At 54.6% G+C, this 15,832-nt stretch overlaps 6 protein-coding genes across 6 annotated transcripts; 5 read left to right on the top strand and 1 right to left on the bottom strand.

Annotated features, from left to right (window-relative positions):
- Positions 1-1,213: 1,213 nt before the first annotated feature.
- Positions 1,214-1,987, top strand: N7459_001565 (uncharacterized protein; the record flags this gene model as incomplete). The annotated part of the gene is made up of 1 exon (XM_056940750.1): positions 1,214-1,987. The coding sequence occupies one exon, from the start codon at positions 1,214-1,216 to the stop codon at positions 1,985-1,987; it is 774 nt and encodes a 257-aa protein (XP_056805030.1).
- Positions 1,988-3,011: 1,024 nt separating this feature from the next.
- Positions 3,012-4,118, top strand: N7459_001566 (uncharacterized protein; the record flags this gene model as incomplete). The annotated part of the gene is made up of 1 exon (XM_056940751.1): positions 3,012-4,118. One exon carries the CDS (start codon positions 3,012-3,014, stop codon positions 4,116-4,118), a length of 1,107 nt encoding a protein of 368 aa, XP_056805031.1.
- A 939-nt stretch (positions 4,119-5,057) lies between these two features.
- On the top strand, positions 5,058-6,429 carry N7459_001567 (Rcd1-like cell differentiation family protein; the record flags this gene model as incomplete). Its single annotated transcript, XM_056940752.1, has 4 exons — positions 5,058-5,517; positions 5,596-5,751; positions 5,826-6,201; positions 6,255-6,429. The coding sequence occupies 4 exons, from the start codon at positions 5,058-5,060 to the stop codon at positions 6,427-6,429; spliced, it is 1,167 nt and encodes a 388-aa protein (XP_056805032.1).
- A 1,005-nt stretch (positions 6,430-7,434) lies between these two features.
- On the top strand, positions 7,435-10,261 carry N7459_001568 (putative PHD finger domain protein; the record flags this gene model as incomplete). The annotated part of the gene is made up of 5 exons (XM_056940753.1): positions 7,435-7,608; positions 7,745-7,842; positions 7,898-8,117; positions 8,178-9,002; positions 9,068-10,261. 5 exons carry the CDS (start codon positions 7,435-7,437, stop codon positions 10,259-10,261), a joined length of 2,511 nt encoding a protein of 836 aa, XP_056805033.1.
- Positions 10,262-11,068: 807 nt separating this feature from the next.
- N7459_001569 (uncharacterized protein) lies at positions 11,069-11,509 on the top strand (the record flags this gene model as incomplete). The annotated part of the gene is made up of 1 exon (XM_056940754.1): positions 11,069-11,509. One exon carries the CDS (start codon positions 11,069-11,071, stop codon positions 11,507-11,509), a length of 441 nt encoding a protein of 146 aa, XP_056805034.1.
- Positions 11,510-12,042: 533 nt separating this feature from the next.
- Positions 12,043-12,252, bottom strand: N7459_001570 (uncharacterized protein; the record flags this gene model as incomplete). The annotated part of the gene is made up of 1 exon (XM_056940755.1): positions 12,043-12,252. The coding sequence occupies one exon, from the start codon at positions 12,250-12,252 to the stop codon at positions 12,043-12,045; it is 210 nt and encodes a 69-aa protein (XP_056805035.1).
- Positions 12,253-15,832: the final 3,580 nt, after the last annotated feature.

Here is a 15,832-nt window from a genome sequence, read left to right on the forward strand (position 1 = left end):
CCCAAATTTTGGAAGGAAATCCTGCCTTTTTAGGATGCCCTAAGAATATATGAAATCTACACAGCCAAGGCACACAGAAATTGATTATAATCAAGCTATAACCCTCCTACTCCCTGCCAGCTGCTCGCTGTCAAAATATTTCTTTGAATCACCGGCTTGCTAGTGAATTGACCCCTTATATTCGTTGATGATCCCCTGTAGGCGAGCTAGTATCCATGGATACTTCTTACCGGCTGACGTAGCGAATCTCCACTTACCCATTTCTATGCCTTTCTCATAACCTTATATAGCTCTCATGTGTAATATACTCCCGATCGCGCACCTACGTGTATTCCATCATATTCTACACCGTTTCAATCGGGTTCAATTCTAGCCTAAGTTATAATAGGCTCAGTGAATTCAGTGGTGTATACAGTACTGTGGTAAGTTCACTAAAATAGCCCTTTGGAAATTTCGTTGCAAGGGTAGTATACACAAACCCCATTTTCTGACAAGCGGAGATGATAGTCTGCACCGCACGCAGGCGACTGGCGTCGCTAGAAAACCACCGAGCGAAACCCACACCGGGATTGTGGTGATAGTGACGGTGGGATTCAATGCGAAGCATCTGGCCGTGGGAAGAAGGATTATCAGGCGAGGTGCACGTAAATGAAACGGGCCTGGTAGTGACAGGCCGAAACCCTTTGTCTGAGACATCTATAGGCCTAATCGACATGGTTATAGGGAGACAACCGATCACTGCAGCGTCAATGGACATATCGATTGGGCTTTTGCAAGCCAAGGCCAATCCTGGAAACAAGACGCCAGCTCGGTCCGGACAACTGGTTGGGCATCGTGCGACTCGTTGCTGTGGCAGGGATCCCGGTGGAGAATCGGCCGACGGACTACATCATCCCCATTCTTCACTCTCAGCCTCCGATCGTCTTTACATCTGATTCACAAAAACCCTGAAACCCAGTTGTTGGTATGTTTCGACCCCGAGCAGTTGTCAATAGCCTTGTCTGTCGCTGCAGCGCCGCCTGTGCTGACGCTAATCTTACTGGTTTGAGTAGTTTGTTGACATCCGGCTCGGCCCTCACACTTTCAACACCACCCGAACGATGAGATCCGAAAGACATTGAGACCGAAAGACTACAGAATCAGCTATTGACCTGAGAATTGCTCGGTCGCATCCGATACAATCGCACCATTTCCCCACGCCCAGGCCACAAGAATGCGGGCTTCTTGGTGGATCGGGATCTGGGCCACATTCCTCCCTTCGACCGTTTTGTCGATCGAGACGCTGCCCTTTTCAACGCCAGAGACAGTCGAGCCCAGCAAACGAGCGTTTGAGGTGCTCCAGCTCTTGCGGCGAGCAGACAACAGCTGCCCCAGCGGATACAACCCATGCACCAGCCTGGGCAACTCGGACGCCTGCTGTAGAGAAGGGACCAACTGCTCACGCGATGCCGCCAACAACATCGCCTGCTGTCCGACTGGCGCAAGCTGCACGGGCAGTCTGACCAACAGCGCGACCGCCACCACAGAGACCGGGAGCAGCTTCATCTTCCCGCACGGCGGGACTGCAACCACGACGGCGGCGGACTCGACCGCTTCTATGACCGGCTCGACGATCAACGGGGCCTACCCGTTTGTGAACGTGCCGACGAGCTTTGCCAATGCAGCCACCTGCTCCTCCTACTACTCGCAGTGCCAGTCGGAATACACTCAGTGCACACAGGCGCTGCTGGGGCGCTATGGGGTCACGGTGGGTGGATCTGGCGGGGCTGGAGTGACGGTGGAAGCCGTCACCGCATCGCCGCAGGCCACGTCGATCTGCTCCAGCCTGAGCGCAGAGGCCTGTCATGGACTCGATCTCGGATACTGCGCAACAGCGGCGACCGCAGCGGCGACGGACGCGAGTGGGAATGCGGCGCCGCGCCAGGCCTCGAGTCTCCATGATCTCGCTTTTGGGCTGGTCGTGGGCGTTGCGGGCATGTTTGTTTGAATTATGATGTGATATGAACCCGCGATGTATTTTCTCATAGCTGCTTGGGGCTTTGTGTATATGCCTTCTTATGTGCATTCTTCGCTTCTTTTTCTTGATCCATAGTCCGCCATACGGAGTTAGTCGGGCTCTTGAATCTAGACCTACCGACCTACAGAGTACACAATGATCTGCTCGCATGGACAGAGTATATGTATATGCCCAAGATTAGATAGCGTGGTGCACAATCCTATTGGAAACGGGACAGCACGGATCCTCAGGGTGTTGGGCTAATTGGGCCGTTGCTTGTTGGGCTGCCAATTGGCGGCACCATTGGTTGAATCCGGTGAGAGAGGCTGTATACTCGTATCGGGTGAAGGAACTACCTCGCAGAAACCAAAAGTAAACAAACCCTTCATCATCTAGGTGGAATAGATCTAGGGTTCAACGTGCCAGCAGCCGTTGCAGACTTGAATTGACATCTCGACGATCGGGATCCGACCGCATCTTGACGTGTTGATCGCTGCCACGAGGGTCGGAGATCGCGGCGAAAGAGGCGGGCTGCATATGCAATCCAAATTGGCCTGTGAGGATCGAGGGCGACACGGGGGCGAAGAGGAAGGATTCCAGGATTTGACTCTTGAGCTAATCTGAAACCCAGCCTCCTCGGTGCTAAAAAAACTCAGGGCGAATGGTAAATCGGGTGGTTGGGTATACGACCGGAGGCTGGGAAGTCCTCAAAGACACAACACTGGCGTCTTTCTCCCATTCTTTCCTCTCCCATTCACCTGTACTCTGTCCCTCACCATTCCATCACTTTTTTTGGAATCTTGCAAATTCCAATCCGCTGTTTTCTTCCCTCCCTCGTGCTGATCTACACCTGTAGATCCTCGCAGAGTACACAAACCCAACAACCGCGATTGGCACCGAGGCATTCCGATCGCAACGTGCCAAACGAGAATCCACCAAAAGAACAATCGCAGAAAACGAAATCCAGCGATAATATCGCCAATACAGACGAGCGTCGCATCGCTCCCAACCCGCGATGCGGTCCTTTTCCGTCATTCCGGTACTATCGACGCTGATTCCACTGTTAAACCTCATCCCAAGTGCGGTCGCGACCCCGTTAGCGCTGGAAGAGAATGACCTGGAAAAGCGCTGCTCGAATCCCTGCGGCTCCGGCGGTTGGCTTTGCTGCAATGCCGGCCAAACTTGCTCTACAAACAGTGCTAACCAAGCGGTCTGTTTGGACGGATCGGGCAGTGGCAGTGGCAGCGGATGGAATTACTACACAACCACCTATGTGGTTACCGAAGTCGAAGCCTCGACTGTGACTTCGGTGTGGAGTAGCCACATAGCGACTGCGACTTCAGCAACGGAGACCTGCAGGGTCGATCTCGGCGAAAGCAAATGCGGCACCACCTGCTGCGACGCAGCGCAGGAATGTCAAGATGGTCAATGTGTCGCGGAGAGCTCCTCTGTCGCGGTGACTGCAGCAGCCACGCCTGGCACACGAGAAACGAGCAGCGGCGCGTCGACTGTCACACAAACTTCAGCCCCGACAACGACCGAGGGGTTCATCGCTCCAGTTGGGACTGATGGCGCACAACTGATCGGAGCGAAGGCGACCGGCAGCCACAGCGGACTGAGTGGCGGCGCAATTGCGGGAATTGTCGTCGGTACAATTGCTGGTGTGGTTCTGCTTCTCCTTCTCTGCGGTTGCTTGTGCTTCAAGGGCGCTTTGGACGGTCTTCTCGCAGCTCTCGGTCTGCGCAACCGTCGCAGAAAGGAAACCACCTATGTTGAAGAGCGCTACTCGCACCACTCTCAAGGCAGTCGCCCGCGCCCTCAGGGTGGGCGAACCTGGTTCGGTACCAGACCAGCAGCTGCAACCGAAAGTGAAGTCAGCGAGAAGAAATCCAAATGGAGCGGCTGGGGAACGGTCGCTATCGTTCTTGGAGCCCTTGCGCTTTGCCTGGGATTGAAGAGACGCAGAGACCGCGAGCACGATGATGACAGGACCGATTATACCTATCCGAGCTCCTACTACTACTACTCGGACTACACTCGAAGTAAGTCCCAGCCCAACTCCAACGCCACCGGAAAGCGCTGGTTTACAGATGTCACCGTACTAATCTCTCCCCATAGGTAGCGACAGTTCTGGAAGACGAACTCGAGACACACGGCGTTCTCGACGATCACGAACACGTTCACGTCGTGGATGATCTGCTTGATGTGTCAAGATCTTAAAATCGTCTGAAACACCTACTTGTGGGACACGATTCACCACGCATGCATTTTTCACGGCGCGATATTGTTAATATGATTGATGTACCATTATGACTTCCTCGATGATTCTGGTTTTCTCTTGACTTGATTGATGTCTTTTCTTTTCGATGTTGATATGAGTTGAACATTTTTTTTTTGGATTTGGACTGCTCTTGGTTGATGAATGATGATCGAGAGCACGATACGATGTAAATACGAGACTATGAGGGCAGGCTGCATGAAAAATGACAATTCGAATATGCCGAAATTGACCGAAGATTTGACTGTCGTCTCCTCACGCAGAGAGCAGTATAGAGTAAAGCCCACGAGGAAAGGATAGAACGTTTCACAAGGCAGAGAGCCGTGACCGATTTGGGACTTGCAGGGACCCAATGCTAGGCATGGGTTCCTGGGCCAGCTGCACGCTGAATACCAGAAGACCCAAAGCCCACAGAGCCAATCTCAAGAAACAATGCAACCAGCTTGAATCCTCGCTCTCCGGGCGACCGAGGCAGAGATTTGAGGTGAACTTGGAGGTGTGACAGCCCTGGGCACACAAAGCCTTAGTGGACTCGCCGGCTGTTCCTCCCCGCCTTCCGACCCGAACTTCTCTTCTCTCTCCCTCTCTCCAACGCTTCCCACTCCCCACCACCCACCGTCAACCCCAATTCATCCATGACTCTCATTTCGAGTCGAGTTTTCTGACCATTCTCCGTTTATTTGACCTTTCTTCCCCCGGGAACCCCCGTGCCGCCTGCGAGTCGCCAAGGCAAGATCCTTCGGAGTGTTACAAGTTCCCCGAAACAACGACTCATCGCTCGCCATGCTCCAAGCGCAGAGCCAACACGTCTTCTCCCACCAACATCAGTACCCACAGGCTGATCCCTCGTGGCTGCAACATCAGCAGCAGCAACAGCATCATCAAGCCCAGCCGCACCCCCAGCACCAACAGCAGCACGCCTCCCTGGTCGCTCAGCAGCATGCTCAGGTCCAGGCTGCTGCAGCTGCCGCCGCGCAGCAGCAACACTACGGTCGGCTCGCCATGACTGGCAACGGTGCTGTGAACCCTGCGCAGGGTGCTGGAGCTGTCGGTGGGATGGGCGGAGAGGGCCTGGCCAATCCGGTCTCCGTCATGGACGGCGGGATCAGCGAGGAGAATCGCAAGGTGTTCATCTGGGTGGCTGAACTGCTGGACCCAGCCCGTAGGGAAGCTGCACTGATGGAACTGAGCAAGAAGCGTGAACAGGTCCCTGAGCTGGCTTTGGTCATTTGGCACTCGTTCGGTATGATTCACTATCGCAACCGTGGGGGCGGCGCACCCTGACCCTTGCGACCGGGACTAACCTGTCGGCAACTTGCAGGTGTCATGACTGCCCTGCTCCAGGAAATTATCTCTGTATATCCCCTTTTGAACCCTTCTCAGTTGACTGCCGCCGCGTCAAATCGAGTCTGCAATGCGCTGGCGCTCTTGCAGTGTGTCGCATCGCACAATGAGACCCGCACTCTTTTTCTGAATGGTGAGCGCCACCACACGTACCAGCGCCGATTCGGTTCAAGGCCATGGCTGATTTCGTACTTGTGTCTTTTGCAGCGCATATCCCTCTGTTCCTCTATCCCTTCCTCAATACGACCTCCAAATCCCGCCCTTTTGAATACCTTCGTCTCACTTCATTAGGTGTTATTGGAGCCCTGGTGAAGAACGATTCCTCCGATGTCATCAATTTCCTTTTGACCACTGAGATTATCCCTCTGTGTCTCCGTATCATGGAGACTGGATCAGAGTTAAGCAAGACTGTTGCCATTTTCATTGTTCAGAAGATTCTTCTCGATGACATTGGCTTGGCCTATATTTGCGCTACATATGAGCGCTTCTATGCAGTTGGCACTGTCCTTAGTAATATGGTCACTCAGCTAGTGGAGCAACAGACCGTGCGGCTTCTCAAGCATGTTGTGCGCTGCTTTCTTCGGTGAGTTATATCGCTTACCCATTGCTTTGGTCACATTCTCACCATCGGAACAGTCTCAGTGATAATAGTCGAGCCCGTGAAGCTTTGCGTCAATGCCTGCCTGAGCCTCTCCGCGACGCCACCTTCTCCTCTGTCCTTCGTGACGACGCAGCCACCAAGCGCTGCCTGGCCCAGCTCCTGATCAACCTGTCGGACAACGTGTCTGATGGAGCCCCGGCGGTTATGTAACATACGAAACACGCATTTGTTTTCATCGCGGGTTCTTTTTTCCACCTAACGATATGCATGGGACAGGTTTCTGGCGAGTATCGGTCACAAGGCGCAAAAGTTCTGGGTCAGCATAGGATGGAATGATCCTAGCCATCAAATGAATGGTGTATGGGGACCACCGCTTGCTTTCTCTCATTCAGTCTGGTTTTCATTTGTGCAAAAATTTTAATGGGACAGTTTCCGGGCTTTGGTGATTTTCGTGTCGATGGGAGAGGACACATGTATTCCTATGTCCTTTTTTTATGGGTTTCTCTGCCCATGCTTCTTCTTTATTTTTATTCATTTTGCATCTTGCTTATGAGAGACAGTATTCCATTTCTGCCTCCCTCTTGTCTCTTGTTGCGGCGCATGCAGTCGGGTGGCGTGGGTTTCTGGTTGGCGCTGTCGTTTGTGCATTTTTACCCTCGTCCTTGACGATCCCCTATGAGATAGACCTTCGAGGCAGAGATACCACCATCTAGTTCTCCATTTCATGTTTTCTCGTCATATTCCTGGCTGTCTCCTGTATATGTTTTCAAAAGAATGTACTTTGACTTGAATGACTTCTCGTAAGGCCACTTTAGGTCGTTTTCTAGTCAGTTGACCTCTTCAGTGCAGATTGGTTGGAATTATGATCGCCTGAAGCCCTCAGGCTCTTCGCCAAGCTGCCCCCAATCTAGCTGCCAGACGAAGCGACCTAGTTAAGGTCTGTCGTGAATCATAATGTAGTCGCAGGCGCCAAACGCGAGCCACACGTGACCTACCCGTCCCGACGCGCCGCTCACTGAGTTCATCTCGTCGCCTCTTAACACGAGAAAAAAAGACGACGAATCCTTTCCTCCTTTCCGTTCGCACATTGATTTTGAATATTGCCTCACGCCTCACAGAATCACTCATAGAGTGACTGTGACTTGCACCCGCTCATTCTACTATCCGTTGAACCTCCTTACCACCCCCGGCCTTCACGGGCCCTGTCCCGCCGCAATGGGAGCGCGAAAGCGAAGCCGCTCCGAGGCGATCGCTGCCCCCGAGCAGCAGCCATCGGAGGAGCCTGGTTTGCTGCAGCGCATCAGAAACAGCTGGGAATTTGCCTGTCTTATGCAGTACATCGCCCTTTTTGGAAAAGTAATGAAGATTGACGAAGAGTTCGAGATCGAGGTATGTTCGCCTGGACCCTCCCATACTGAGGGGATGTCGCGCATTGGATCGCATTAGTGGAATCGATGTGTTCATGCATATCCCGTGCGATGCTGTCGCGGTTGAACTGGGGGCTGACGTTGCGTCTGCGCCATAGGACCTGGAGGATGAATGCCTCAAGCCGGAACCCTCGTACAAGTTGCTGGAGATTGGATTGTGTCTGCTGAAATGGGTGTCGTCGCATCGCGGCCTGACGTATGTACAGAGGACAAACCCCTTGGGTGTGTGGGTTGGGCTAATTGGGATGCAGGTTTGAGAACTTCGACGAGTACACCCGCCGCCAGTACAATGCAAAGGCCCCTCACCTCACGAACCCGTTTGGATACGATGAAGAACCCATGAAATTCTTGTACTTTGATGTCTTCCAGAAGTTGCAGGTCCTGCACCAGCTGACGGTGTGGACCTTCTGGAACGTGGATCGCATTCGCGATAAGATGCCGGAGAAGAAAGAGACTGACCAGCTACAATGGGTAAGTGGTGTCCTCATATCTCATCCACGAGATTGAGGTTTCTTGACTAACGTCTACAAGCGCATGGAAGAGTTCGGATATGATCGCGATGGTCGATCCTACTATGTCCTGGACGACAACCGTCTTTACCGCCGTACCGACCCTCCTATCCCTGCGCCGCAGCGTCCCAAGAAGAAACCCAAGAGCCGGTCCTCCCGGGCATCTCGAACGTCGAAGCGCGCTTCTAACATCGCCCCGGAAGATGCTTCCGACGAAGAGAACAAGAATGACGGTGTTTCACCAGAAGACCAACTCAAGTGGGAGTGTGTGGCAGTTACTCTCGCTGAGTACAGAGAGTTCTTGGACACCATCCAAAAGAGCAAGGATGCAGATGAGAAATACCTGCGCGATCGAATTGAGGAGCATGTCTTGCCTATCTTGGAGAAGGCCGAAGAAGCGCAACAGCGCAAGCGCATAAAGCGTGAAAAGGAGCTCCTCAACATGCAAATGCTTGCCGGTGCCAAGCGGTCCAGCCGACTTGCGGCCAAGGAGGAGAGGGAACGCTCCGAAAAGGAAGCTGCCGAGGCGTCTCGGAAGCGTGAAGCTGGTCTGGCCGAGGCCCGCCGAGAGCAAGCACGGCAGAAGCAGCTTGAGAATGACAGACAGTCACGTATGATGACACGTGAGCAGCGCATTAAGGATCGTGAACAGAAGCGGATCCTGCATGAAGCGGAGCTGGAGCGCCTTGCCGCCGAACAAGAAAAACTGGAGCGAGGTGAAAGCCGAGTCTCTGCGCGGAACCTCCAGGCTGAGCTCGAGAAGTCACAAAAGAACCTAGCAGAGCTCACTCAGGATGATCAGTGGGTCTTTGATTGTTCTGGCTGTGGTGTCTATGGCGAGAACCTAGTAAGTCGGTTTCTACTAAACCGCTCGTTGAACAATGGAATAAAGCAAAACTAACATATCGAAAGGACGATGGAAGCCATAGTGTTGCATGCGAAAAGTGCAATGTCTGGCAACACAGCAACTGTCTTGGCATTCTCAAGGAAGATGCCGAGAAAGAAGATTTTCACTTCGTCTGCCGCGACTGCAAGCGAAAGGAGGAAGAGGCCAACATGCCGAAACTGCCGCCGCTCAAGTTCCGTCTCAGCTCATCCGCCTCTCCCTCATCCGCACCTCCAAAGCAAACTCAGGCCGACGTTGTTGCTCCGCCATCCCCTGTGAAACAGACCCATGCCGCTCTCAACACCGTGCAGAATGGGCCACCTTCGCAGCCTATTGCGCAACCTCAGCTTCCATCGATGGCTGCTCGGAGCAATGTTTACATCCCGCCCTCACCTGAGCGCCGTGCTCATCCCACAAATCCCACCCCTTTACTATCTTCCAGCCCACCTCGTCCGCCCTTCTCTCCACCAAAGAATGGTCCCATGCACCCTATGACCCAGCAGCCCAGATTTGGGTCTGGCCAGAACGTTTTACCTCCTATGCAGCCAGGGCCACAGCTTCCTCCTCTCGGAGCTTTTGCCCGACCTTCCTCGTCTCACTCTGGACATGGCCCAACACAGAACCAGCCATCCATGTCACCAACTCAAGGCAACCATGACGTCGGCCCCATTGCAGGGTTTCCGCCCACCGCTGCAAGAAACGGGTCTGGCCAGTGGTCATCATTTGAAAGTTACGCCACCCCACGGCCTCAGTCTGGACATGGAGCTACTTCTGCCATGTCCAGCAACTACCCATCATTCTCTACCGCTGCAACCCCCAATGGAAACCACTCCTCTCCCCCGCACAGCTCCCATGGCATGGGCATGTCAGGAATAAGCCCTACTAAGCAATCACCTCGTCCGATGACTTCGGGTGGCATGGCGGGTGCGCCAGTGCTGCCCCCCATTCACCGGCTGGAGCCGAGCCCAAAGCTCATGGGCCGCAGCTCACCGGATGCACCGATCCCTCCACCGGTGAAGTGCATGACGCCAGAGCAAGAAGAGCGTCGAGCGCGCGAAAACGCCTCGCTGTTGCACCAGGCGCATGCTTACCCAGGCCAGGGAAATATCATGTCATCACCGTCCCTGAACCGCGTTCCTCCCCTGGGCCCGGCGGCCACTGCCCAGCAGCCAGAGCCGGTGCCATCTCCGCAGCGCGGGAGTAATGCCCCCCGACAATAAATTCACGAAGAGGTGAGAGGCGTATTGTGAGTGGCTCAATCAACATGTCGTTAGATTTGGCTTGGACCGGAATGGGGGCTGTCGAGTCTAACCGAAGTGGAAAGCTGCAGAATCCACTGTTCGACGGGTCTATCTGTCGTTCAATTTGACTTTTGGAATGACGGTTGCGTGGTTGGCATGAAAAGGGGAGCGAATGGTGGCATCCCGGGTGTATTCTCCCCAGACCCGACCCACAACGGTCGATCTGCGGCTGCGACCTCGAGTGTGCAAGACCAGTCCCTTATGAATTTCCTAGTCTACGTGAACTTCCTGTCTTCGTTGGACATCACTTTTGTTTCATGTCGAGATGTTGAAGCGAGTGCTCGTCGGTGGTCTGGAGATGGGGCGATGCCCTCAAAATTTTGTTTCCTGTTTGGTCTGGAGGACCTGCGCGTTCTCTATGAATTTTGATATCATGCCGGCGTCTGATCCTTTTTTCTTCTCTGTTTCCCTTTTCATTTGTGCATTAGGACGGTTGGCAGAAGGCGTTCTCAGAGGGCTGGGGTCGGTGTTTGATTATTGCCTCAGCTGGCGAGCTGGGATTGTGTAGTGTAATAGACAGATCTATGCTGACTGATCGACTTTGTATTGATGTTGGAGTATTTGGTAGATGATGATTGTAGGATATACGAGTGTTTGGTTTGTCTCAATCGTAGATGGATATCAATTAGGGCACGAGGTGTACACTGCCTTGGTACAACCACACCTTCATACTACCTGCATATGAAATCAGCCCTGGTTGTATTCATAGATATTTGAGTTATCGCAATGAAATTAATCAAATATTGTAAGGATTCGCTTGCAGCTTTGGAGAGACTGTTACCACGTCGATGCCATTTCGTCGAGATATTCACTCTTCATGGGCCCCGCCCTAATGGCCCAAAGTACCTGACAAAAGAATTGTACCCATCACAATCGACCGATCGACCCGCCCTTGGCCAAATTCCCAACTCGACCCCGACCGCAGCAACCCTGCACTCGATTGCATCACCAACCTTCCCAGCTTCGCCCCAACATCGGGCCATTGCAGCAGCGCGCGTAGCAGCGCAAGCCCGCCCCGACGACACGATCTGCCCTCCACCAGACCCAAGCCGAATCCTGCCCTCGCGCACAAAATCCCGCAACGAGACCGAGGCCCTACGAACTCCTTCCAGGGTCTTGATGCCCTCGGCTGCTGCGTCGGGACTTGAGGTCGTACCTCGGACATAACGCACGGAGATCGGAGGCCAATCACGAAGCGGCCTGGATCCCTCCATCGCGCAAGCGATGGGGCTCGCTAGACGCGCGCGCGATCTACATCGCGTTGGTCCGAGCTGCGCTCCACCGACGAACCCCCTTAGCTGCATCGCCCGCGGGACTCGTCCTGGGCAACATTCTGCGCCGTACGGGAGGTATTCGCTCTGTACGGCGGGGCCCGGATCTGCCCGCATGTGGAGGATGGGGATTTGGGGACTCCGGGATGACAGGTTGATCGGTCACATCCCCGGACTATCACGCAGCGCGCCTCGCTAGACCCGATCTAAGGAAAATCTAAGGACGTTAGGGGCGCCGTGGACTCGATTCCGAACGCGCAGGATTCGATGCGTGTCGCTGTCTTGTCGCTAGGAGGGGATAGCCATGGTCCCCGATCTCGTTCTCGTCCTCGCCGTCTCCGCATCGCGGCGCCCCTGACTCCCTCAGGATCCCCGAGGAATCCGCCTTCCCCCGGCTTAGAGTTTGGAGAACCGTTTTGCGGATCGCGATCAGGGCGTCCGGCGCGCTCTCCACTCATGCACCTCATTTCTGGCGGCGCGGGTGGGCCGTCCGAGTTGGCCCGTCCACTCGCGGGGTGTGCCCCGTTCCACAGGTTGGTCGAGATGGATGCGGTGCGGTGCTGGTGATGCCATGATGTTGGCTGTTGGGTGGTCGTGACTGGTGCGATGCTTTGGTGGGTTCGGCAGGGCCACGGCCATCCTGGGTGGTAAGCGTGTGTCCACGGACGCAGTTGGGTGTTGGTTTCGTGGGGGAAGACGGGATGGAGATGGCATATGGGGATGGCGGTTGAGGGCTGGCAGTATTTGTCACCGCGCGGGCTGCGACTGGGCAACTATTGAATGTTAGGGCTGCTCCATTGCACTAGCTGTTGGTCGAGACAATTGCATTCACGCGTGTGCAACCTCAATATTCGCTGCAGGAAAGGAGAGGAAGTCTGGAATGGGAAGATTGGACTACCTAGCTATACTCCGTCCTATAGTGTATGTAACCATGTATACCCCCGGTGATGCAATCTACTTGCTACAGACCACCGAGTAGTGTAGACTTGGTGATACTACCCACTACTCTACGGGCTCGGTAGAGACCATAGCATCCGATGCTTCCGTCTCCCTGAATAGGAGAGTACAGCGCGCTGAAACATGCGTACCAAGCACCAGCATAACTCAAGCCTGAAGGTTAATACGGTTGGGCGGCGCATCTCGCCCACTGTTCCTGATCGCCCTTGGCCGCAATACTTCAGCGCACCGGAGTGATTATTCGCCCGCGCCGGAGCTCCTTGCCAAAAATGAGCTGATTAATCGCCGACACTGGAGCTGGATGCCCGCATGGAGCCGTGCGCACAGCTTCCTGGCGCGTAAGAAAGTATCATAGGAAGCACACCCTGGCGGGGTCTAGCATCGCGGCCGCTCCACAAGCCCGTCACCTCGTCGTTGTCTTGCCTATCGGGTGAGCTCGGGCACGGGCGAACGCCCCAGATCCCCCAGCCAGGATGTGACGGGACAGTCCGACCTTCGTCACAGCGTCCAGGCCATCTAGACATGGGACATGAGAACCTTCCTCGACCGTAGCTCTTCGGATCCGCGTGCTCGCATTCCCTTGTGTCCCGGCATTTCATACCTCGAACTCTGGTCACGAGCCGCAAATGCCGAACCGGGGATCTCGCCGTGTGCACGAGAGCACGAGAGCACGAGAGCACAAGCTTAAAGCTTGGGACGTGCGGTCCGGAGCTTCAACCGAGCCCCTTCTTTGCCCCTTGGGGGATCGGGGAGCCCGACGCGCCCACATGACTGAACGGCGATGCCCCTAGCCGTGCCGATCCACTGGCTTGCGCGCCAGATGATAGGCCTTTGGGCGCCGTGGTGCCGCTCATCCCCACCGATTCCTCCGTTCTCCCCTCTGTACGCAGTACATATGATGGACAGACTTGGCGCGCTTCGGATTGTGCCCGATCCTGCTCTGCGGCGGTGGGCCTGGATCTGTCGATGGACTTACTGACAGGAGCACTTACGTAGACGATCGCCGTATGAATGCCCCGTTGCTTTTTTGGGGGGTGATGGTCCACCGTCAAGGCGATATGCTCTTGACTTGACCTGTTCTGTCTAGGGTGCAATGGTGTGCTCCAGATCGTTTCCTGTTTCTGAAGCGCCCCGGTCCTGGTTACAACCTGCATGGTTACTAGTGACGAGAGGAGTGACTAGACCGGGCGTGCGCGAGCAGGACGACCGTGGACGCCATGGCCTGACAGGCAAGTAAAAATCAGGAAATAAAATCAACAGGAGAACGCGATGGCGAGAAAAAAAATGCTGCCCGAAGCAAGCGCTGCGAATCTCGCAGTCATCGTGAACGACCGCTCCGATCACCACGTGGAATGCATTGGTGTGCATCGATCGGTGAGCTGGAGATGCATTAGTGGACGAATTTGGGCAATGGCCACAGCCTCCAGAGGGAACAGTGTCCACATCCTGCGAAGTGTACACGGTATGGGCCTAGCGTACAAGCCGCGATCCTCCTTTTCGCCGGATTATCCGGACGGGTAAACGGGGAACGATCGTAGTTCACGACATGAAGATCGACGTGCCTCCAAGACAGGATTCGTCGATGAGATGGGGATGATTCACAATACACGGGCAGGAAACGGTCTGCCAGACCAGAATAGGCGATGTGGAGCGAGGGGAAAGCGAAACCTAGACAATCAAATGCCGCATAGAACGGACGACACGCGCTAATCGCTATGCAGATGCACTTGCTGTGCCCTCTGGCAGCCAACCGTTGCTAGTGTGGCCAATGACGGGCGCCGCTGCGTGTTGGTGATAACACGAGGCGTTGCCTTCCAAGGGGGCCTTAACTGTGCCATCTCGGCTGCACAGACGTGGGACTCTAGTCATGTCGAGACCCCGGTATAGTTCGGTATGGTTCGTTCGTTTTCAAGTGCCGAAGTCGAGAGTGGGAAAAGGGTAGAGAATGCGAAGGTGAAGAGGTTAGGAGCGCAATTGTCAGGTTCAGGTGCGGATGCAGCGTCTTAACCCAGGACGAGCGGCCAAAACTCGCTGGTGCAATGAAAGTTGGATGTCGATTACTTTCTCTCTCCCTCTCTCTCTCCCTCTCCTTTGAGCATGTTCCCTTTCGTGGCGTTGATTGACACGGCCATGGCTGGATAACCATCCCCCGCGATATCGAATAACAGCCCATTGCTTTTTGCATGAACATCTCCTAAACCCGACGATGCACATCCCAATGGAACGTGGCGTGCCATTTTGTTACAACCCGGCCATGGCTTCATGGCTGCATGGGTTGATGCTCACCAGACTCGATCCGGGATCAGCGCCCAAAAATGGAGTCAAGGACCAAGGGCGACGTGCAGATCGAGGGACGAACCGTCACTAGCCACTGATCCACGCACGAGATCGGCCGCTCTAGGTGTAATTTTCACGATGGTTCCCCTCGCGCCGTTGGATGGAGGGGCCAGTCCGGAGCTGTCGATAGCCGAGTCCGTGGAGGAAGCGGCACAGGAGCGGGGAGAGAGAGGCGAATGGGGCGTTGCTATTCGACGATTTGCTCGCTCGAGAGCATTGATACACGATACCAGACACTTACGCTCCATCCCTGTGATCCGAAGAGTTCAGAGTTGCGGATACTCCCTTTGCCTCTCGTCGATCTTCACGACTGCGTGCGCCGCCCGGCAAGCATGGTAGAAATCATGGCAGTGCTGAAGCACCCTGAAACAAGATATTTTGAGCTACTCGCCGGAATAGGCTATCAGGAGGTGCTCGATGAAACGAGTCTGTTTGACAGTGAGACCGCGGAGATCCAACCATCCAGCGTGGGACGGTCAGCAGGCCATGGCTGCAGTAGCGCAGTCTATCTCTTTCTTCCTTGTCTCCAACTTCCTCTTACCGAGACACGCATGCTGACTTCTGAGCTTCCAGAAGAACGTGGAAGGGGCTCTAGCGGAGACCCTTGCTGTCAATCGTCGCTCCCACTTCGAGGGAGAGAAAAGCTGCAGGGTTTGGCAGGTCGAGCTCTGGGTCGGACGGCCCGAGCACTGAAGTATATCTCCCCGACGCGCTCTCACTGGCTCTCTCGGTATTTGCAAGTATTTGGAATCTTGTACGCTCCGAAGACCAATAGTGTGGCGGTCGTCAATTCTCGAGCAGTCGTCGCGTCCGATAGTGGGCTGCAAGTGATGCTGCGCATTGCCCTCTTTGGGACAACTTTGCATCTCTCAACAGCCATCGAAGAGAAAAGCCTGTAGAGTGCTGACAGGTACGACTCTTCAGA

This window comes from Penicillium hispanicum, assembly GCF_028827665.1.
Source record: "Penicillium hispanicum strain IBT 35686 chromosome Unknown utg000001l_segment0_segment0, whole genome shotgun sequence".
NCBI lineage: Eukaryota > Fungi > Ascomycota > Eurotiomycetes > Eurotiales > Aspergillaceae > Penicillium > Penicillium hispanicum.